At 42.4% G+C, this 23,865-nt stretch overlaps 4 protein-coding genes across 5 annotated transcripts; all 4 read left to right on the plus strand.

The window, feature by feature from the left end:
* Positions 1-7,743: 7,743 nt before the first annotated feature.
* Positions 7,744-13,718, plus strand: icam3 (intercellular adhesion molecule 3). Of its 2 annotated transcripts, none has more exons than XM_061302576.1 (11): positions 7,744-7,901; positions 8,388-8,657; positions 8,880-9,209; positions 9,278-9,553; positions 9,625-9,888; positions 10,120-10,227; positions 11,146-11,406; positions 11,492-11,650; positions 12,216-12,434; positions 12,508-12,750; positions 12,944-13,718. In XM_061302576.1, the coding sequence occupies exons 1-11, from the start codon at positions 7,844-7,846 to the stop codon at positions 13,144-13,146; spliced, it is 2,391 nt and encodes a 796-aa protein (XP_061158560.1). In that variant the 5' UTR covers positions 7,744-7,843; the 3' UTR covers positions 13,147-13,718. The 2 variants fall into 2 exon arrangements, with proteins under 2 accessions (XP_061158560.1, XP_061158561.1); XM_061302577.1 differs by having other exon boundaries at positions 9,308-9,553.
* Positions 13,719-13,915: 197 nt separating this feature from the next.
* icam1 (intercellular adhesion molecule 1) lies at positions 13,916-19,134 on the plus strand. Its single transcript, XM_061303875.1, has 9 exons — positions 13,916-14,233; positions 14,943-15,215; positions 15,295-15,618; positions 15,711-15,962; positions 16,056-16,200; positions 17,466-17,620; positions 17,678-17,944; positions 18,030-18,362; positions 18,442-19,134. The coding sequence occupies exons 1-9, from the start codon at positions 14,194-14,196 to the stop codon at positions 18,711-18,713; spliced, it is 2,061 nt and encodes a 686-aa protein (XP_061159859.1). The 5' UTR covers positions 13,916-14,193; the 3' UTR covers positions 18,714-19,134.
* A 71-nt stretch (positions 19,135-19,205) lies between these two features.
* cmc4 (C-x(9)-C motif containing 4 homolog (S. cerevisiae)) lies at positions 19,206-19,617 on the plus strand. Its single transcript, XM_061302711.1, has 2 exons — positions 19,206-19,324; positions 19,397-19,617. Exons 1-2 carry the CDS (start codon positions 19,267-19,269, stop codon positions 19,531-19,533), a joined length of 195 nt encoding a protein of 64 aa, XP_061158695.1. The 5' UTR covers positions 19,206-19,266; the 3' UTR covers positions 19,534-19,617.
* Positions 19,618-19,879: 262 nt separating this feature from the next.
* On the plus strand, positions 19,880-23,768 carry LOC133170022 (hsp90 co-chaperone Cdc37-like). Its single transcript, XM_061302653.1, has 8 exons — positions 19,880-20,193; positions 20,555-20,836; positions 21,597-21,702; positions 21,787-21,902; positions 22,357-22,479; positions 22,565-22,747; positions 22,820-22,891; positions 23,006-23,768. The coding sequence occupies exons 1-8, from the start codon at positions 20,086-20,088 to the stop codon at positions 23,144-23,146; spliced, it is 1,131 nt and encodes a 376-aa protein (XP_061158637.1). The 5' UTR covers positions 19,880-20,085; the 3' UTR covers positions 23,147-23,768.
* Positions 23,769-23,865: the final 97 nt, after the last annotated feature.

The following is a 23,865-nucleotide window of genomic DNA, read 5'->3' on the forward strand; positions in this document are numbered from 1 at the left end:
ACGGGAGTCCACACGGAGTCGAACCAAGAATCTTTCATGGTTCTTGTGGCATCGCTCTACAAAGTTCTGGAAATTAGTAGCAAAGTGGTTCTCATGGCTGACTTTCATGCAGCTGGCGCGGTGTCGGTTCCCAGGCAACGTCCCATTATGCGATTGACTGGTGAGCAGTCAAGGATGAAGTCAGCTGATATCAACTTTGGTCACCCTGAACAGGATATAACGCAATAGAATGTTTTTTTTTTTTTGGAACCCTGCTAACTAATCAACGGTAATTAAAAGAATACGTCTTGCCTTCGTGCGAAGGACGCCGGCATTTCTCTTTTTTTTCTTTTTTTCCTAATTGATTGCAGATGCCAACCTGAATGGACTCAATTTGTTAGTCCTCCAGAAAGTCTCTGAAAAGAACACACACTCACACCCGCGTCATCATTTTGGAGTTTCACCTGCGGCCAACAACAGCTTGATGCCTTCCAGATGTGCACACGTTGTACTCTCCGCTCTTAGCTAACCTCGGATGCTAACCTTCAGCCGGGTTTTTACAGTGCCCAGGAGGTCTCTCTGAATGGGTGGGGGAGGAGGACTGTCCCTTTTTTGAAGCTCCTGCTGAGCCCACAATAAAAAAAAAAAGAGGACCTTTGCATCCTTTCCCTTTCACACGTTAATGGCTCGTCGATCTTCAAGCAGAGTCGGGAATGAAAAGCTGCCCGAGAAACACGGGTGTGGTTTGAAAAGACATCCTGGTTCTCTTGGGGAGAGGTGTGCTTCGGTCCAGATGGGTCGTGTTATTTGGTTTCACGCTGGGCCTTTGGCTTTCTTACCTCTCACGGCCTTACATGGATAATTTCCGCTAAAATGTAAAAATCAACGACTCGATTCTCAGGACTCAAAGACCCCGGTGTCAGACGATCCTAAATTTTGTTTGTTTCACAATACAGAGTCTGGAATGTCACATGTTTGTGTTCAGTTCCTCTACTGGGCTTGCTGTAGTATTGAAACAAGAGAGTTTGGTGTGATTTGCATGATTAAAGATAGGTCCTCTGTAGCTTTTGTTTGTTGCCACGATTACACACAAAAAAAACATTAACATTGAAATGGATGGAATTTAGGTGCATAGCTGCAGCTCAAGGAATTGATTTTACTCTGCTCGCCCTAATGACATTTTTTTCAGTGGCAAAAGCACTGGCGGGACTAGAGGGGGGGCCGTTGGGGCACTGCCTCCCCCCATGAAATATACTTGGACACCCCTAGGTGGCAGACCAGATGATTGACTTTTGTTTATTTTTCGAACCGATCAGCATTTTATGAATCATTCCCCCCCTCCCAAAGAAAAACTCCTAGCTCCGCCTCTGCTTCCCAGCAGGCCCGCCGAGACCGAACGCAAGCGCTACCCCCCCCCCCCCCCTCCAATCCCACCCCACCCGACCACGACAAAGACGCTGCGAGCTGGAACAAGCTCCAGACCTCTGTGAGAAAGTACCCATCTGCAGCGCACGCTGGAGGCGGCCCAAAGCAAACAAGTTAAAATTAAACCACAGCGCAGACATCCAATAGTTTCCATGTTTCAAGCACTTGCAAATGGAGAATCTTTACCATTTCACAGAGTGGAGAAATTGTCAGTATTGTGGTTTTGCTTCGCCACAAATGGACCGTGAATGTGTGTAACAGCTGCAAGGCTGAGGAACAATGCTGCAGAACAGCTGATAGAAGTTTGGAAGACATGAACGTGTCCACAGGTGGATGATAAGCTCCATTTATTTATGATTTACTTGTGAAGGAAATACGTCAAGTACAGAACGACTTGTGGGTTCTATTTATTTAATCGAGACGACAGAGTTAAACACACTTTATGTTGTTTAAATGTTTACTTTTGTTGTGAACAAAATACTTCAAGTGCTGGATAAACATTGTGCAATAAATATGGACAAGTATTCCACTCATTTCGTGAAAACTGTTCAGAAAAATCCCAATTCGATGACACGTAGCAACTTTATTTTTTATTTGGAAGCGAAGTAGAAAGAAATGGGTCAGCGTTGCCAGTGCGACGTCGAAAGTTCACGGCGACCTTTCTGCGGTGGCCGCGTTTCATTTCTTTCAAGATTGTCAACACGTTCAAGCCACTTCCAGTGCAACAAAGACCGCATTCATTTCTGATTCAGTCAACGTCTCAAGCAACGTTACAATTTATGCCTTTTTGACATAAATGGCTTCATGTACAGACTTCTAAGGAATACACTCTATTGACCTTGGCAAAGGTCAGGACTTCCCCTTGTTAGAAAAACACACTCATTTACTTTTCCTTTTTTAGCTAATAGAAAAACAAAATTGGGATTTCCCTCTTTTAATTTCAACACTAAGCCTTTCTTGGACCTTGTGAATTGAGCTGCTAGAGCTACAAAGTCAGTGTGTGGTCGCCGTGGTTACCAGTTGGTACCTGTTTGAAGCAGACCCCCGCTTCTTCCCCCCCCCCCCCCCCCCACTTTCAATCTTCTAGCATAGGTGAGGAATATGACATGATTGATTTTAGATGCTTTGAGAGCATGTGCAAGGCTTTTGGGTTTCTCATTTGACATTATGCTGCCATCTAGTGGTGACAAGCCACGTGAACCTCAGACATTATTTGTTGCACAGAATTATTTAAAATAAAATCAAGGATGCAGCAAAACCGTGCTTAACAACAACCTAAAATAGAACAAACACAAAGCGTAGTTCTCAAACTAACAAATCGTTCTGTTGATTTTTCTCAAGCTCTTGTCAGATCTCATTTAACCAAGAGGGGGCGCCATAGAGTTTCACATTTTATCCAAGCAGTTGAAAACACTGATTCAAACCTCGTGAGCAGATGTCATCGCATTACTTCTCCTTGGAGCCCGAACCCCCCCAAACAGTTCAAAACATTGACCAGTTATGACTCCCAGAATGCATGACATCATCTATCGCTCAGCACTTACTCCACCTTAACCCACATTTCTCACATATAATCAAACACAGACACACACACACACACAAAAAAAAATCCCCCGTTGATGACTCCCCTCACCATTCTCTTCAAACAATTTTCATTTCCATTGTGCCCCTCTAAATATTCACATATGTTGATGATGTCACTCCATTCTACTCCCCTCCACCTACGACACGACCTTAAGACATGATTAATTCAAGTGTGCTGTTTGGAAATATTGACTGAACTCCACTGCAAGTCCATTTTACGGTTTAACATTTTATAGAAAGTTGTGAAAATTTTAATTCGCCTTTTCTGAAAGTGACTATGCCAATGAGTCATTCTGGAGTTCAGCCTCACTTTAATATAATTTAGATTAAAAAAAAAATACAATGTTTTCTCTACCCATGATGGGGGCACCTGCTTAGCAACATGCAAACATCATCCAAAACAGTTTAATCATCTTGGAAATGGGCTTTTTTCTGAGTCTCGGGAACAACCCTGGCTCATTTCCACGTCAAAAGACTGCTCGCATGAGAAAAGCGGGGCAGCAGTGAGGATCAAAAATGAAAGTGAAAGGGAAGACTTTTAAAACAGATTAAAACCAGGGGGGAGTTGGGCCAGCAACAATTGAATTGACTTCACAGTGGCGCCACAGGAAGTCTTTGCAGTTAAGCAGACGCAAGCTCGAGTTTGCAAGCAGAACGTGTGGATTACTTGAAGTGAAATCCTTCTAATCAGGCAGGAAGGGAGAGCAAAAGAGAACCGGGGGAGGGAGGGTTCTGATAAGTAGTGAGCAGACCTGGAGGTCATCTGATAAAAAGAACAAACATCAGGAAGTCTAGCTCGCACCTCACAACACACTTCCTGCTTATATTTGAAGGAAATTTCACATTTCCAGACTGAAGCTGCCAGTCCATGTCCTCTTTTATTTGTAATATTTGTGGGTGTAATAGTTGTCAGTGGGAGGCAGAGCCCCACTTGCTTGTCAAGAGTGAAAAAATTAAGCAAATAATTAGAAAAAAATATTTTTGGATTAATTTAGTCTGTCTTTTATATTGATCTTTTTAAATCTAATAATATTTAGAATTAATTGATTGAAATAGCTACATTTGTTTAGCGTACATAATAGAATTGGGAAGTTCAACAGCCTCACTTCAGATTACAAAATCATACTCCAAACGTTAGCAGCAAATTACACAGAGCGCCATCCGTGCTACAACAGTTAACATTTTCACACCCTTATAAAAGACATTCTGATATTTCGTTTTCCTCATAGCATAAAACCCGCAGATAAAATGTGAGGTGAGGCAGACGGGGATTCTGCCTCCAGATTGTTCCCACCGTTCAAAGGATTCCAAACCGTCATTTGAAATAGAACTGATCAGGAAAGACTGACCTCACTGGCAATCACTTCTATTTAACATCAAGTAAAGATAACACAATATAGTTATTTCGTCATTTTCACATTGCGACATTATGGAAGCTGGAATGTATGGAAACGTGACCTTTCCTAAAAGCACACATCCATTCCAGTAAATGTCCCTCCCTGTTTTAATGATGTATAGCAACAATGGAATCCTTCTTTGGCAGACGGGCTTAAATCATTTTCACTCTCCTGATACACCCGAGCAGGATGTGTCAAGCCCGAAAGGGTCTGCAAAGAATCACAGGAAATGCGCTCAATTAAACAAACTATGGTTGGGATGCGAATAGCATTACAAAACTCTTTTAATCACTCAACCGCTTCCACTTTCGCTAAACATGTTGAACCAGAATGATTTACAGTCTACGATGTTATTTACGACTAAGCGGACCTTCTAAAGTCAATCACCCCAGAAGTCATCCATTTGAAAACTCCAATTATCAGTTGAGCCAACAATCGTAAAAGTTAAACCTGTTCAATATTTACGATAGCTACGTGTGTGGTCAAACCGATCCACAGACTTTGATTGTGGCGTGAAACTTTTTTACGACTTCTTCTTTGTCTATTTGTATGCATACCCTGTGGCACTACACTGCCTCTCACAGGCCAGTCTTGGTACTACAATACACATCTGATTTGGGGGTGCTCCTGAATCAGCAATTTGAATCTATGACTCAATGTGACCCATCATAGACAAATATTTAAGTCGGGGCCAACTAGGTTATCTCAAGTTGGCAGTCTCGCAATCCCTGACGTCGGCATTTGGCTGTATATATTTAGCTGATATTTGAGCTTTCCTGCTTTAGGGAAGCTGATGAGTAATAGGAAGCGTACACGGTGATTTATGTTGCCGTCTGAAAGGCTTTTGGAGGAAAAGGGGAGTCAAAAAAGATACTTGGATGATTTCCTCTCTCTTGCGCAAGAGGCACACGGAAGGAGCATTGTTGCTACAATCACGTTACACTCGGTCTTGCTTCGCGAAGTCGCTATAGTGTTCTGAGTTTTTTTAAAAAGGGGATCGAGGTCAGGGGTGATATTGGAGGAATAGCGAGAAAAAAAGCATCTGGCCACCAAACGCTGACGTCAAATTTATACAAGCGAGTTGGATAAGGGCCGCGCTGGCTGACAAAACTCATTATTCATTCGGGGGTCTGCACTGTGTTTTCATATGAGGCTGTTCCATTGTTCTACTTTCACAACCTTTTCCAAAACAACTTTGTTCCTTGACGACACTTTCACAACAATCGCTTGGTGATGTGGCAAGTGGATAAAGAGAAATTGGGTTGTTTTTATTGGCATAGTTTTGATTATTCCTATTTGTCACCTCGTAGTAGCTTTTGTATATTTGGGTCTTTGGTTAGGGTCAATATTTGCTGTTGATTTACTATTTTGAATTTTCAAACAGTAGTCTCGAATTCCACCTAGCAACAAGCAACTGTTACTGGGATGAATCACTTCATCTTTGTGCACACTAAGGCTGCTCAATTATGGGAAGAAAAATAAGATTTTTTTTTTTGGTAATAATTGAAATCACGATTATTCAAATGATCATTTGATACGAAACAGGAGAATTTTTAGATATAAATTAATATTAAAGCAATTTTTTTGGGAGCATCATTATGTAAGTTAGTTTTGGGCCAAACTAAATCTAAATTTTTTTTTATTTTAAAATAAAAAAATGATACAAATATTTAAAAGCAATTAAATATTCAGGTATGGGTTGCTTATATAAACAAATTTGAATCCAGATTAATAGTCGATTTTATTTTTACAATGAGGCCAATTTTGTTATCATGACGTATAATAATCGTGATTGTAATTGAATTCCGATTAATTACCCTATTTATACATTTCTATGACAAAGAAGGAGATGGCAAACTAGATGGGAGTTCTGCCTTTGGTTTCATTTTGTGTGCTGACAGAAACGGTCAAAGCTCATTAAGCGAATGTTTTATGATCTAATCGAAAAGCTTGTGCAAGCTATCTTGCAGCTCAGAGTGGAGAAAAGGGCACATGATGTGATTTGATAGAGTGGGAGTGTGTCAGAATCATGGCTGCAATTTCAACAATGTAACAAACTTTTTGCATGCTGGGCTTTAATTAAAAAAATTATCTTTTTTGAGATAATGCGGCATTTTAGTTGATACAAAGTGATAGTGGGAAATGTGGAATTTACCCTTTGCTAGTATTGGAACTCATTTTGTCTCCCAAAATGAATCCAAAGGTGATTCATTAAAAGAATTCCCGGACCCAACTAACATCCAAACACATCATGCATTTCCTGGAAATTCCTCAACTTCAGCTTCCATTTTAATCGGTGAACACGATGCAAACAGGAAGTGAATGGACAAGGTGGATTGTGGAAAGTCCGCAGTTTAGCTTGGAAGAAAATTCAAAAGGCTTGTGCAAGAGGACGGGTTTCGATTTGATTTCAAAAGTGACATTTTCTGAAATTCTCTTATCTTGTTATTGTAAGCTTTGTCCCATCGGAAATTACTGATAACAGACACTCCATTTCCTATCACCAGTATTAACTGCACAGGCAGTTTATTCCATCAGAAATTTTCTGAAAGCACATACATTTCTGCTTTTCATATATATATATATATATATTTTTTTTTTAATGGGTTGCTTCTCATTTGATTTAAGATGTTTGTCTTTTTGTGCGGTTACTGGGGTAGATTACACATGATGATGGGTGGTGATGCAAAAAAGTCTTTTTTATTTTTACAAGGGGAAAATGAAATAAAAAATTAATAATAATTCAACGATGAGCCAACTATAACAGCTACAGTAACTTTAAGAAATACAAATACCAAAAACTAAAAGTTGGGCTGTATGAAACTTTGATTTATTTATTTATTTATGTATGTATGTATGTATGTATGTATGTATGTATGTATGTATGTATGTATGTATGTATGTATGTATGTATGTATGTATGTATGTATGTATGTATGTATGTATGTATGTATGTATGTATGTATGTATGTATGTATGTATGTATGTATGTATTTATTTATTTATTTATTTATTTATTTATTTATTTATTTAAAAATATACCTCTCCCGTCACTTTACCTTGTTCAGCAGAGCTCTATATTTCTTGTCTTTTTTTTTTTTTTATTGTTGTAAATATTTCAGATGAAATAAAAATGACCAGCAAATATTTTCACAACAGCTGTGTGTTTGCATCACAGTTGTTTATTTCCATGTCCCAATTTGCACTTTCATGCAGCTGCTGCCTCAACTTTGCAGTGTAACACGGCCCAACTTATTGGAAGCAGGAATCTCACACGCACACATGCACACACACACACACGTATCAAATGAACACACCTCCTTTTCTCTCTCTCTCTCTCTCACGCTCTTTTTTTATCGAGCCTTCTCTTCTACTTGACATTTGTGCAACGCATGAGAGTGGTACACAAGTAGCTCTGAGTTGGAGAAAAGGAATCACCCAAGAGGGAGAAAGGGGAAATGGGCGAAAGGACAACTTTTACGCGCCTCTTGTTAGGGTTTCTACTCTGCACCTCAGGTAGGAACAACTCTTTGCGTTTTAGTCAAGTGTCACGAATATTCCAGAGTAACTGTATTTTATTTACTCTCTGACTGAGAACAGCAAATTTAAAGATTTACATACTGCACATACAACATTATGTCCATATTCAATATTAGTTTCTGCAACAAAACAGATTATTATCAAACAAATTGTTCATATTTTTTAGAAATAGTTAAAAATATGTATTTGAAGAAAAAGGTTCAAATAGGATTTAAAATCACGATTCCAGTGTAGTTGTAATGACTGTTCATAAAGTGCATGTTTGTCATTATGCAAGATGTTGACAGTAGAGTTGAGTTGAGGGAATACGATTTTTTAGCGTTTTCCTTTCTGGGCGGAATTAAAAGGTCGCACGGCCAGAGGAAGGAAGGGTTTCCTCGTTATGTCAGTGGAGCAAGGCAGTGACATATCCTCACTGAAACCGAACTGGACGGAAAACAATAATCACATGACTTTACGCAGGTGCCTGCTGCCCCATCGAGTTGAGCCCACCCAGAGTGGTGGTGCGATACGGAGACCCCGTGTCGATCAACTGTAGCACATCCGACCCCATGTACAAAGGAATGGGTTGGGAAGCTCCGCTAGGCGGCACGGGCCTGAAGCTTGTGCGCCATTTGACTTGGAGCGTGGACAAACTCACTACTTGGAACATCTCGCCGACGTGCTTCCTCAGCCACCGGGCAAAAAGCGGACGAGTGCAGTGCTCCAATAAGCCAATTGTGGTTGTTTACAGTGAGTGTTAAGCGATTCATTGTCATTTAATCAATGGTTTCAATTTTGGCTTCTCACAATTATGAAAACATCAGGAAAATAATTCATGTGTTTTGGTAGTTTGTCAACAATCACAATTGTTTCGGGGAATTCTTTTTTACATAATAGCTCAGCTCTATTCAACACATTGACAAAATGGTAGCATGGGGTCATGTGTCTGATCACTTCTTTTTCCTCCACCAGCATCTCCACAAAACATCTCCATCCAAGCCAACAGTTCTGTTGTAAAACACGGAGAGGCCATTAAAGTGGAATGTGTCGTCAACAATATAGCGCCGATTGAAAGCGTCACTGTGCGCTGGTACAACGGCGAAAAAGTCATCATGGAAAGACGCCCAGAGTTTTCCAGGAAAGGACTCGTCAATCTTGTTTTGGGCTACACCTATCAATATTCCCAGTCGTTTTCGGAAATGCAGCAGTTTGTCCGGCTCAGATGTGAGGTGGTGATGGACCTGACACCCGAGGGACCGTATCTCGATTTCCTTTCACCCGAGTTCAATGTCACTGTTGAACGTAAGATCACAATTTGAATACGCAGATTAGTTTGTGGAAATTAGCGCATATTTGATTGCTTGGCGTAGTTGAAATCATTTTTGTTCTTCCCTTTTTAGATAACTTTGAAGACATAGAGTTAATTTGTCCAAATAACTACACGGTGGTGGAGTACGCTCCTCACGACCTCAACCTCTCCTGTTATGTGGAAGGCGGCTCTTCCGAACCTCTGATAACTTGGTACAAAGACGGAGAGCAGGTGGAGTTATCGGAGACGCTGACAAGATTCGACGCGGGGCAATACGTCGTGGTTGCCGCGTTGTTTTCAAACACGGTCAACGCCACAGTGGACCTCAATGTTGTATGTGAGTCTGATTTCAGTTGCCATTGATGACCAAACGGGAATTTAGTTCTAACCACAAATTGTTCTGGGCAGATCCGCCCTCACCGATAGAAGAGCTGGAGGCCGTTGAAGTTGAGCTTGGCTCCGAAGTGTATCTCAAGTGCTCCAGCAGAGGCAACCCGCGACCCGAGTACTCCTGGACCGCACCCACTTTTCAAAACGTAGTTCAGGTTAATGAAGATGGCATTTCCCGTCTGCTGATCGAAAATATGGCTTCAAACCACACAGGCGACTACAAGTGCCACGCCACTAACGAAAGAGGGACTGTCGGGAAAAAAGTCACTGTGAGTGTGAAAGGTGAGGCTCATACACACACACACACCCCAGAAGTCAAGTTGAGTTTATTTCTATAGCTTTGAAATCAACAGTTTGAGAGTCCATTCATTGACATAAAGTGCTGCAGGTCGACTGCTCCAGCAAAGTGGTTTTCGAAGTAGCGAGGAATCACTGTACTTCCCTGGCCTTGGACTCTGTTTAGTCTGTCATAATATGTGTGAAAATGACAAAGAAAGTGTGTGTGTGTGACAGAGTGCGAGCCCGGTTGGTTTCGATGTGCAAATGGCGCCTGCATCTTGTCTCATCGGATGTGTGATGGAGAGGACCACTGCGGTGATGGCAGCGACGAACTACTCTGTGGTAATTATTATTATTATTATTATTATTATTATTATTTTAAAACATTATCATAATCTGTCACACATTGTTCGTAAATAACGAGCTAGTTAGTAACGGCGCTGTAATTGCTCATGCGCAGTTGATGGCGTACATAGGGAGGCAGGACCGCTGTTTCTTCCCAGGAGGGAGGAGCAAGAAATAGCCAGGCATGTAGCTTTAGCATTTAGCTCGCTCACTCAGCTGGAGAAGCTGACACACGCACACGCGAAAGAGGCGCCGCCCGGCCGGAGTCACCCTGGCTAGCTAACGGAAGCCGGGACAGTGCCGTTACGAATCTGGGGGCGAGGGAAAAAAAAAAACCAAACAAGTCAAATGGATGATTTAAAGTGGCTTCGTTTTCTCTCCGTCTTCTTGACTTTCGAGCTGTCGCTGTCGAACGGAGCCCAGTCGAGTGAGTAAAACGATTTGTAATGTGAATGATAAAAATATGACAGTTGTCTAAAAATAATCATGCGGTTGTTTGTATATTGTGCAGCCAATCGGTCAGAGGAAAATTCACATTCCAAACGTGTCTTGAATCAGAAGAACAAATGGGCACATTGTTTGCGATGAAGACTCTTTTTTTAAATAAATACATTTTAAAAAAAACACATATTCCACACAATTTTTCTTAAGTTTTTTCGACTTGAGGAATGTGCACTGAGATGGTGGATGATGCGTTCAAGTCCAACATTAAGACCTCAGGAGCAGTCTTTCCTCTGGGAGGGTCTTTCCTTCCTGACTGCCTTCCTTTCCTGTTGGACCTTAACAAACAGCTTTTGTTTTACATGCTCCCTCATGTCAGCACGACAGCATCGCATGCATGTTCGGGAAAGGCTCCATGTTGCAGCACCTGTGCACATTCTTCCATGTTTGTGAGATTTCGATCTATTCCCACAGGTGAGCACCACCAATGCCCCATTAGGATACACCCGGAGAACCTGGTGCTCCAATACAAGGGCGAAAGTCAGAACGCCACGTGCATGTTCACCAGATCCAGGAAGTCCCGAGCTATAGCCTGGCACGAGCGGGACCCCGTCCACCTCAACAAAACAACTTGGACTCCGGACACCCACACCGACTGGGACCCTGCTCCTCGTTGCACCGCCTTCTTCCAGGGGCAGAAAATTTGCCAGAAGCCTCTGAAATTCACCCTCTATAGTGTGTATATTTATTCTTTTTTTCCCTATTTTTATTCTATTTTTAACGTGCTTTTTTTCCATTTTCTTTCAATGACCACAACTAGAAATGCCGGACAGCGTCGCCGTCCGTCCAGTCAACGAGGAGATCTTTTTTGAAGGCCGGCCGTGCCAGTTGCATTGTGACATCACCAACGTGGCTCCCGCACAAAGCCTCGTTGTGCGCTGGTATCAAGGCAATCGAAGCATTGAGCCGTCATTCAGAGGTAAGGAGTCAAATATCATTTGAATTTGTTCTGAAACAAAAATGACAATTCAAAATACGTATTTCAAATCGTGTTTCAACACTGAAAATGATTGGAAATTCCAACACTCAACAAAATAGTTTTCTTACCACATTAAGTGGGAATTGGGTTGCTTCTTCTGGTGTGCACACCTTGTCCACATGGGGGCAGTATAATACACACAAACAGCTAGTGCATGAAAATCCTCATATAAATTAATTTCATAACTTTTTATTTGAATTTGTTCTGAAACTAAAATGACAATTTAAAATAGATATTTCAAATCATGTTTCAACATGGAAAATTAGGGAAATTCCAACAAAAAAAAAAGTTTTCTTACCACATTAAGTGGGAATTGGGTTGCTCCTTCTGGTGTGCACACCTTGTCCACATGGGGGCGGTATAATACACACAAACAGCTAGTACATGAAAATCATATAAATTAAATTAATAATTTTGAATAAGAAAAATGATGGCTTCTCAGTTTACTTTTTTTAATCTGACCAGAAAAATTAACATTTGTCTTTTTCCCCAAAATATCCTTCAGAGCCTCTACAATTGGCCGACTGCCTGCAAGATTCAAACACGTCGTGTGAACCGGGCGTCACCAGAATGCCAGTGAACGTGTCCGCCAGCGCCAGCTTCCTTTTGAACCGAACGCATCATGACGCAGCTTTAAGTTGCGAGGCTCTATTAGAGCTCGGACCGGCTGGACCGAGGCTGTCACCCTCCGTCAAGTCACGAGCTGTCAGCTTGAGCGTCCACTGTGAGCTCATCTTTCATATCTGTTAGTTTTTTTCTTTTCCGTGGTGTGTATCTACTTGTCTTGCCTTGAACAGACAAGCCGATCATCAACACCGCAAAGCTCCCCAGAGTCGTCCCGCTGTTCCGAGGTTACCCCGAGGAGCTGGTGTGCGAAGCTGACGGTCAGCCGCCTCCCGTCATCTACTGGTCAAATACCCAAGGCAAAAACTCTTTGGCGGGGGGAGGCAACATCACAGTCTTGGAAGCGGGCCGCTACGTCTGCATGGCCGTCAATTCCCTGGCTTCGGTCACGTACGAGGTTGAAGTGGTCCCAAAAGGTAGGACTCGCACAAAAACTCCTCCATGTCATCTTTCGCAGCTGTTTTCCAAAAGTGATGCTATGAATAAAATGCAAAATCCAACCGAGCTGGCTATTTTTTGCGAAACACAAATGTGATTTTTTTTTTTTTTTTTTTTTTGACGGCCTGCAAACCGTTGCTTCACTTTTGCTGTGTTGTGTTTCGACCGCAGAGGACTACCTGCCTCTCATCGCCGGATTTGTGGCGGCCACGGTGGTGATCATCTCGGCCATTTTCCTCTTCATCTACTCCATCTACTACAAGAACACCAAGATGCGCCGCTACAGCCTGAAGAACCCCAAACTCAGCGGCCACAACGCCAACGTGGCCCACAACGGCTGGGACTTGCAGTTCCCCATGACCAAGTTGTCGTGACCGACGAGCCGTCTGCCGACTGACTAACAGTCATGTCTTCTTCCAGATTTGACTCTTCATCAGATCCTTTTAAAGACTCTGGCTTGCGCTGTACCCGTAAGTATTTAATACTTCACTGGACGGGGAGGTGGCAAAAAAAGGAGACCACATAAGCTGGATTTTGAATGTTTGATAAGCACAAAAAGGGAGTTTGTTGCATATAATTCTGAAAATGGAAGTGCACTACTTTTTCTTTACTAATCAGCTGTGCTTGATTTGTGAAAAATGATGTGACGTGTGTCTATCACTGAGCCTTTTGCCCTTTGGCCGTGCCTGCCGTTAGTCACTGTGCACTTCTGTAGCCTCACTTTCTCTCTTTTTGTCTGTATTGAGGTCAGATGCTTTTCTATGAATGAATGAATTGCCCTTAATGTTATATTAAATAGTTTATATTCTGTTAAAACTTTGAATTTTAAGAGTGAACAAACACTGCATTGTGGATGTGAATATGGTGTCTACACTTGTGAAATTTGTTGTACATATTTATAACTGAAGATTTTTATTGGTGTTATTAAATGTGCCTTTCCGGTGAAGTTGCATTGTGCAGATTCAATTGTTGATAAAAACAAAACACTTGTTTTGTATGACACTGAGGATGTTGAAAATGTGCTTCCAGAATATGATCATTATTTTCATTTAAACATGCATCTATTCCAACATTATTTTGGATTGTTGGAAAGTCCCGATTTTTAATGATCATTATCGTGTGTTGCTTTCATAGTCATTGGGGAAATTGCGGATCTGACAAGCAACAGGCGAGCAAGTTCCCTGTATTACATTGTCATGACATGTTGACACAGTGACGTGATTGGCCGGATTTTGCTTAATGTGTCGAAACATTAACTTTGGCAAATTCTAACAATGACGCACGTAGGAGTAATGCGGGTGGGTTGGATTACTGTATTTGGTTTATTCACATGAACGCAGCTGGTCGTGTGAAGACAGACTTCGTTTCTATCATTTTCCACTACAGTTTAGTTTGACTGCGCCTATTTTACCACGTTCGTGATGATAATCATCTTACTCAGCTTCTTAATAACGTTTGCAGGTAAGAGTGGTTTTTGTCATTTATTCATTCGCTTGTTAACTTAGCTGCGTCGTTGTTTTAAACGTTTTGCTGCACCAGTCCATCCGTGAAATACTTTGTCGGTTTTTAAACCAGGCTGCTCTCCAACCATGCGTGGTTTAAAGTACGCACCCATTGAGTCGCGTGTTTTGCAACAATGCACATTAAGTACTATTTAACATTAATAATGATTTGGTTTCGATTTACTCTCATTTTCTTAGCATCATACTGCCCCCAGCTTGCCAAAACGTGCATGTGTTACATACCAGAAAAGAGTTGCGCAATCGCAATGATTTTTTTTTTTACAAGCATTAAAGTACAGATACCTGAAAAATCGAAGTACAGTGATCCCTCGCTACTTCGCGTTTCGTTTATCGCGGCTTCACTACATCGCGGATTTTTCCAAATTTAAAAAAGAAACATTTAAAAGTCCAAATAAAACTTCTAAATTGAGGAAATCTTCGTTTACATTCCTTTAGAAGTCCGTTTTCGCGAATAAGCATCTTTCCGATAACTCGTTACCCTGCCCGGTACTTCTTGTTGGTGACCGTACTTTGCGGATTTCGCTTTTTAGAACCAATTATCCGCGATAAACGAGGGATTACTGTAGTACAAAAGTATTTTACCGTTATTTCCCACCTCTACCCACCAGTTATGCTGAAGAATAGAGAACATTTTCATTTCTTTCCAGCACAGCCTGCAAGCACCACCTGTCCACTTGAAATTACGCCTCCTGCTGTGGCGGTGCCTTTTGGCGGCACCGTCTCGGCACTATGCGAGTCATCATCTCCTCAGGTGAAGGGAATGGGCTGGGAATCGCCATATGGAGGCACAGGACTGGTGAAGGGCGTGTCCAACCTTACCTTACAAATTGATTCGTTGCAAAAGTGGTCCGCGCGTCCCATCTGCTTTGTCAATCTCAATGCTTCTCAGTGTACTAAGGAATTAAACGTCACCGTCTACAGTAAGTAGCCTTCATTTCGGACGTGATGAGCCAAAGGTCAACTTTGCTCCGTGCCTCACTTTTTCATTTCTCCTTGCAGAAATGCCAGATGATGTGAACATAGGCTTATGGCTTTCTGACACCGTGGAAGAAGGGGAAAACTTTGCGGTGGAGTGTGAAGTCATTGAGATTGCGCCAATACATCGAGTTTCTATAAAGTTGCTCAATGGCAATAAAATATTGGGAGAGATGTGGGGCAACGGAAGTACCAGCTTTAGCCCAGTTTCCCGAATTTTTTATTTCCTACAAAACGGCACGAGAGAGTATAATGGAGTCCGGTTGCACTGTGAGGTAAAGATCGACCTTGGTCCAGTGCAAGATCTTCCAGCGACCTCCTCAAAGCCGTTCCAGCTGATTGTGCATTGTAAGTCGACACCAACTGGGGAAAGATAGAAACAAGGAAAGATTAGGACTGTGCCATGCAGTTCTTTAACAAATCTAATCTTGTCCCAACAGACCCTCCGACTTTCAGCCAAGCGGAGAACGAGACTCTGACACTTTCCGACGGCGATCAAATGAGTTTAAATTGCAGCGCCTCAGGAGAGCCTGCGCCACAGTACAGCTGGAACATTCCTCACATGTCCAAAGTGCCGAATGGAACTCAAGACATTTTCAATTCCTCTTTCAAGTACGCAGGCACCTACGAGTGCACCGCTGCTAACTCCCGGGGTGCCGTCACCAAGTATTTCACGGTCACCCAAGCTCCAAGTAAGCTCGTCACGCTTCTTGTACTGCTTCTCTCAAACAAAGCGGATTCAGAATTCCTGACGAGACAATAACGGAAACATCCATCTCCTGCAGGGGTTCGAACAACCTTGGCGGTGGTGCTCGGGGTTTTTCTGGCCGTGGCAGTCGTGCTCGCCATCCTGGGGATTTTTTTCCTCACCCCACAAGGGACGTTTTCTTGCAGTAAGCTCGGCTTCACTCCTGTGTCAGGTCCTGTATGAGCCTTATTTAATTTTGGGCTCCAATAGACCAAGTTAAATCCATTGTTGGCTACGAAACGGCAAATACAGGGTTTCTAATTGCACCTCCACATTTTCAGGTACCACTGTGCAGTGTGCTCCATGATTGTATTTGATGTGTTTTATTTTCTATTTGCACCTTTTTTTATATCATCGGCGACAAAGCTATTTTATGACGATTTGCATGTGTCTGGGAAGTTTTGCACTGTGAACACTAATGTGTAAGTTTGATTCTCCCCAATGTTTTGTCAAGACAATCATCCGATTTGTTGTACTTGACTATGTTAAGCATTAAATGGATGTAATTCCTCTGGTGTCAATTTTTTTTTCCATTTTTACACTACTGGATGAAAATATTAGTTTTATTTTACAGTGGTTAGCGTGGTTTTGTATTCGTACTTGTTAATAATAGCTGGACTTGATTTAATTATAAGGATGTTAATCATGTTAACTGTTATGTATGCCATTTATCATGTCAATTACGCAATTCCCCAAATACTCCACTAGGTGGCGATAGCGCCCTAAAAACAGCTTCCTGTTTCCTCCGCTGTGTATTGTTTTGGTAGCTTCAAAAGGTGAGAATACTTTATTTTTTAATCATAATGAATACAAATTTCCTTAATTTTTTATTGAAATAGTATTCTTTTATTAATAGTTTAAATTAACAACAAAATATTTTATTTGACACTAGATTTTGACCTTTAAAACCACTAAGCAATGATGTAAACATTCTCCAGAGGAATACTGATTTGTCTTGCTTGCCTTTAACTGTTTGCGTGCCAGCCTTTACCTCGCTTCGGCCCCCTCTTGGCCCACTGCTGCTCTCATTCACTTGTAGGTTGCAAGGCCGCCATACTAATTAGACGGGGAATGTAAAGTATAGCCTGACCCGGTTTGCCCATTTGCACCATATTCCTTCACGTTAAGAGCTCAAAAGTTCTATTCTGCTTAAGTCATGTGTTCCATGCAGCTGTCCACATTGTAAATACACCGCAGAGAATCCAATGGTGCTGCAGCCGTGCAGGATTCTGCTCACAGTGGGAGTCCGGGGAACAACAACAACAACAGCCGGCCCAGAATGCACATTCAAGTGAAAAGAATGGAAATAAATTCAGATTTGACCACCCACCATTTTGTAAGTGCTTTAACGTCATGTCTGAAATATGATATTTCATTCCACCTGGCAAAGTCGCCTCTTTCCCTTCTCAACAGACACACACACACAGTGAAGTCAGATGGGATGAAGGGGGCCCTTGTGTCCACCAAGCATTGTTCCCTGCAGAGTTGGCCAAGCTTGTGTAACTTGGGATTTGTCTTATCCGGGGCTGCTTCACCGCCAAGTGAACATGGCCAATGTGGCGCCTCTGCAGTGGATTGTGGCACTTTGCATGTTTTGTTCAGGTAGGATGCAATTTTTCTATCCAGTTAGCGGCATGATCCTTGATGTCACCGTCTCAGTTTCAGGTGACGGGTGCTCCCTAATCCTCAAACCCGCCAGGGCAGTGGTGGGCTTCGGGGAGTCGGTGTCTGTCAGCTGCGAGGCGACCCGGCCGGTGCGTGTGCTGGGCTGGGAATCGGCCATCAGCGCGGCGCACACGCAGCGGGGCCCGAGCGTCCAGTGGAAGGTGGACAGCCTCATCGACTGGATCGAGGAGCCTATTTGCTACGGGGTGTTCTTCAGCGCACCGCGCCAGTGCGAGGAAAAACTCAATCTCGTCCTCTACAGTGAGATTATTAATGCATATGTTTTTATTCCACCGATTTACTTTTGATTTTTTATACTCTGTTTTGGTTTTTGTTGTTCTCACAGAAAGCCCAGACAGCGTCACTATCACGGTGGTGAATCATACCGGGCCGATGGTGGCGGGAAAGGAGTATCAGCTGCTATGTGAGGTCCAGAACGTGGCTCCCGTTCAATATCTCAATTTGAAGTGGTACAGGGGCCGCAACGAGGTGTATAACCGCTCCTTTACCGACCTGACTTCTCCCTCGCCGGTGCAAGTTTCCTCTATCCTGGTCATCACGCCTTCCCAGGCCGACGACGGCGTTCGGTACAGCTGCGTGGCCGAGCTCGAACTCGGACCGGAAGGTCCGCAACCGCCTCTGACTGTCACCTCGGTGCCGTTGAGAGCATCTGTGTACTGTGAGTTTGTGTTACCAACAACATTGAACCCAAAGAACTACATTGCAGCTCTGCTTACCTCTTGCTTACCTCAATGTAGTTCCTCCGACGTTTCAAAGCCCCGAAGCGGAAATCGTGGACGTGCCAGAAGGTGGTGAAACAACGCTGAACTGCACCGCTGCTGGGAACCCGGCACCCGTCTACAGCTGGCAACCTGAGCCGGAGCCAAAAAGGGAAGATGACCAACAAGCCGTACTCGCTTCATCCTTGCTGCTGCCCGGAACCTACACCTGCACCGCCTCCAACGTGTTAGGGAAGAAGACCAAGCAGTTTACTGTCAAAGCCAAGAGCAAAGGTAGACAGAAGGTGTGAACCGACCACCAGGGATTTTTACAACACTCAGTATTTATGCTAAATTTGTCACCATTTTAACATAGATAGCTGTCTAGTTAAGTTTACATATAGTTGCTGATGTCATTAGCTTTGTCTGATTTTCTACTCTGATTTTCTACATTGTCAGAAAAAAGGTGCTAAATTTGTACCTCCAGTAGTTTGCCACTGGCGAAGTACCCTCAAGGTGCCCCGACCTGACAATCTGCACCATTTGTAGACAAATTAAAAAAAAAAAAAGCTTGTCATTGTAATCATTTAGAATGAATGTTCGAATATGTTCGTCTATGCGGAAAACATATGTGCTTGTTTTATACATATAAATGTATAACTGGCTTGAATGTCATATAAATACACCAATTTGAATAACAGAGGGAAATAAAATGTATTATGGTTCAAGAAACTTCTCCTCGAATACATTGCCACACTGCCATACCATTAAAGGTCAACAGATGTCGCTGTGACAAATTCCATTGGCTCGCTGTGCGTCACGTGATCATAACAAGGAAGGAAAAAAAATCGAAAGCAGTCTGCAATGCCAGCAAAAGATCCTTGCAAAAAGCATGCTTGCGCCATCCAAACGTGTTTACAAGGTATATTGCGGTCAAAATATGCTGTTGTCCAAATGACTTATGCACAATGCTAACTTGATATCATTCCGGCAGCTAACAAGTATGTGGAGAGCATGTGTGCGGATGTGATCGATGACATGCGGCGGTGCTGCCGGATGCATGGCGCAAACTCCCTCTGCTGCTCTGGTTTTAAAGAACCAAAAAACATGGAGAGGAAACCCAACACGTAGCCTCCAACAAGGCTAGTGGGACAACAGCAGAAAGCATCACTGGCTGCAGTGTAATTTATTAAATAAATATATGAATATATGAAATAGGTGCAACGTGACATCATTCGTATTTTGAGATTAATTTCAAACAGTTGTTCGGACGTGATGTTCCTTTAAGAACTGGTAGCGCAACACAACTCGCCGTGTGACGTCAGACGCACGACGTAGAGCAGAAACAAAATTACTTCCTTATTTAAATAAATTATTCTACTGAATAACTATTTTTTACTATAACCCCCTCCACAATTAATTACTAAATACAAATCTCGGTGCTGATTTCTTTCTGAGCAGGAGGATCTCAACACGCAGGCGCAAAATGACGTCAGACGTACGACGTGCACCGGAAATTTCCAGCAGTACTTTCTAGAATTTCTTGAGTAGCTAACCCGAGTGAATCAGTTTTCATTTTAGATTTCATCTTGGCAAAACGACGGGTCTTCCAACTCACTTTCGAGTTAAGCATCTTTGCTTCTTAGATTCGGCAGGCAGCGGATCGCACTAGCTTCTTTAATCATGTCCAAAATAGACTACAGCGTGTGGGACCACATTGAGGTGTCGGACGACGAAGATGACACCCACCCAAACATCGACACTCCGAGCCTCTTCAGGTGGAGACACCAGGTATAAATTGATGGGAAGGAATGATCACGAGGTTTATTGAAATCCATGAAGTTTCACAATGGAGATTTCTTTTGATAAACAAGAGTTAAATCGCTATGTAAACAAAAATGCTCGGTCTTGAGTGATGCGTTTCACTATGTAGTATTGGACATCTTCATTTTACTTAGTAGTGGATGGTGACATTTTATTGCACCCTCATTGCAGTATAAGTGAAGCAAAAACAACATCAAAATAAAATGGTGTGCCTTTTTCGACTGGTAAAAAAAATGCCGCCACTCATGCCATTTGAGATTTAAAAAAAAAGGCAATTGAGTTGTGTCACAATGCAGTGTAAATCCAACTGGGAACTTGTCGTTTCTAGGCCCGCGTGGATCGAATGGAAGAATTCCAGCAAAAAACACAAGACCTCAACAAGGGACTCGCCGAGTGCCGACGCAAGATGTCAGAAGTACAAAAGAAAATCCAGGAGCTGAGCGTATCGGCGACGGACGAGAGCAAAGCCGATCTGAGCAAAGTGCAGGCGGAGGAGAAGAAACTGAAGAAGGAGCAGCGTGACTGGGAGAGGAAGGTGGAAGATCATGCTCGGGAAGAGAAAAAGATGCCGTGGAATGTGGACACGCTGAGCAAAGAAGGCTTCAGCAAGGTGGGACAACCCGTAGGCGGCCAGCACATGATGATTCTCAAACCTTCTACTGCACTTGATGAATCACTGAAAATATTTTGTGCATAAAAGTTAAATCCTACTTAAATATTTATTTGAAAACAAACGGGTCTAAAACATGCTAATCTGATGTGTTGAAAAGTTAAATACAACTAAAAATGCAATGTAATGGATTGTAAAAAATGTAGCCTCTAACGTGTGCATTCATTTGCGTACCGCTAGAGGGTGCTGTTGTACCACACTTTGAGAGACTTAACCATACCTGGCATACAAAGGCACGTCTAATTTTCAGATGCACATTCATTCCCTCAGGACAGAATATTGAACCCATATTTATTTAAAGTGTGCATTACCACAGCAGTAAAATGCAAATGAACTATTAAAATAACATAATTTTTCCCATTAATAAGTGAATGAATGAAATAATTTCTTAGTTGTCATTCTGGCTTTACAATAATGATGCATGTATTATTTTATTAGTGGCCATGTTAGGCTAAATTATTTCACTGTTGTACATTTCTTAATTTGTGATTAAAATTAATATTCAGAATAGAAAACATTTTGTGTGGTACTGCAAAATGCTAACTGGGTGTAATGAGTGCTCAAAGCAGACCTCATCCGTGCTTCTTCAAATGACGCAATAGTGCAATGCGTCCTCTCACAAAAAACTTCCAACGGAGGTTGATAAAACTGTCAAAACCTTTGTGGTTTCCTGATGTACCTTTTGGGTCTGTTTTTGCAGAGTGTTGTCAACGTCAAACCCGAAGCGTCGGAGGAGTCCGAAGACGACAAAGAGAAGAAGCATAAGACCTTTGTGGAAAAACATGAGAAGCAGATCAAACATTTTGGTGAGGATAGGCATTTGGCTTGCATGCTTCCTTCCTGTTGAGAGGGTGTGCTAAATTTCCCTCCTGGTGTTGTGTTTCCCTCAGGCATGCTGCGGCGCTGGGATGACAGCCAAAAGTACTTGTCTGACAACCCTCATCTGGTGTGCGAGGAGACAGCCAACTACCTGGTCATTATGTGCATTGACCTCGAAGTGGAGGAGGTAATGCTCCCTCGCTTTTTTTAACTCGCCTGATGGATGGATCAAGGCTCAAAAAAGGTGGTTCCGTTGCCGTGGCGAGTCGATTTGCGCTTCATCAAAATAAGAAACGTGTCACTCGTCACCTCGCGTAGATTGACAGCTAGCAGCGGCGAGCTTTGGCTGGCTATTTGTGCAGCGAAACGAGAAGAAACAAAGGGAAAGGCATGCTACATGCCAAGCTAACTTTTTTTTTTAATTGTTTTCTCACAAAGGGATTACAAGGAAAGGATAAGCCATGCTAATTGCTAAGCTAACGTTTTGTGTTATTTTTAATTTGCTTTTGTTTTGCGTGGTTTCTGATTTACTCTTTGTGTTTAATGTTAATTGCACTTCCGACTTTTCGCTTCAGCTATTTAGCCGAGACACACAAATGTCCGAAAAGGCACAAAACATTCGCTTTGGCTCTTTTCAACAGAAACATGCCTTGATGGAGCAAGTGGCTCACCAGACCATCGTCATGCAGTTCATACTGGAGTTGGCGAAAAGCCTCAAGGTGGACCCCCGAGGATGCTTTCGTCAGTTTTTTGCCAAGATCAAGGTTGGTGGTTGTGCGTCATGCTGCTTCTGAAAATACTATTAGACGATGTAAAGAAATAAATATTTTGCACTATTTTCCTCCGCAGACATCAGATCAGCAATATCAGGATGCGTTCAACGACGAGCTGGAGTCTTTCAAGGAGCGAGTGCGCGGCAGGGCCAAGATTCGCATCGAGAAGGCCATGAAGGAGTACGAGGAGGAAGAGCGACAGAAGCGCTTAGGACCCGGCGGACTCGATCCCGTTGACGTCTACGAGAGTCTACCACAGGTCGGTCCCTGTTACTGTTTGAAAAATGTTTGACTTTCAAGTTCCTCACATTTTTTTTTTTTTAATCTACAGGAGATGCAGAAATGCTTTGACGACAAGGACATCCAAATGTTACAAGACGTTATTAGCAAAATGGATCCAACGGTAAGCAACTTCCTCCAGTCCCCAGTTTCAAAATTCAAAGTTTGCCCACCAATTAGAACGAACGCAAGCGTCACTCTATTTATTTTGTATCGATTTTTCTTGTCTGTGATTCAGGAGGCCAAAGTGCACATGAAGCGCTGCATCGAGTCCGGACTTTGGGTGCCCAACTCCAAGCTGGGCGACGGCGACGACAAAGATGAAGAGGCCGTCTACGAGGACGTGAAAGAGGAGCCTGAAGACGCCAAGCAGGACTGACGGGGGGAGCCTTTGCGAATGTACTTAATTAAACCCTGCTGCAAACTCATAGCAACTCTCTTAGGTGTGCGACTAGTTTGCCTCGTGAGAAAAACAAAGAGCTTGACACACACATCGAGCTTTTCAGTAATGGTTTGGCTGTCACACAATTCCCCGCATTCTTGATGAATTCTGCTTGGGAAATAACCACGGCTTGTTTGAGTTGTTGTTTTTTGTTTGTTTTTTTATATAATACTTGGACACAAAATTTGTTCTGTACGCTTGAGGTACCCTACCGTTGAAACGTTTGGGGTCACTTAGAAATGTCCTTGTTTTTTTTAAATAAAATTGCAGTTTTCAGGAATCAGGAAAAGCCCATTTCCCCAGCAACCATCCCTCCAGTGTTCTAATAGTTCATTGTGTTCCCTTGTGCAATTATGTTAGTTTTTATGGAAAACACTAAATTGCCAGGGTGACTCCAAACATTTGAACGGTAGTATATGTATTATTGTTGACTCTTATTTCCCCTTCAAACACGTTTGTTTTTATTTTTTTAGATGTAGAACTTCTGCAGTCGGTGTAGTTTGGTTGTATATTCCCACCAATTTTATATAAACTTAGAAAGGTTTACCCAAAATCTAAACAGCTTCTTTTTTTTTTTTTTTTGCATAACGCACTTAAATTATATCTTCCAAGTCACAGTTTCCTTTCGAATATAATTTAACATCAACAAATGAGTA

This window comes from Syngnathus typhle, linkage group LG17 (assembly GCF_033458585.1).
Source record: "Syngnathus typhle isolate RoL2023-S1 ecotype Sweden linkage group LG17, RoL_Styp_1.0, whole genome shotgun sequence".
In the NCBI taxonomy this organism is placed as follows: Eukaryota; Metazoa; Chordata; class Actinopteri; order Syngnathiformes; family Syngnathidae; genus Syngnathus; species Syngnathus typhle.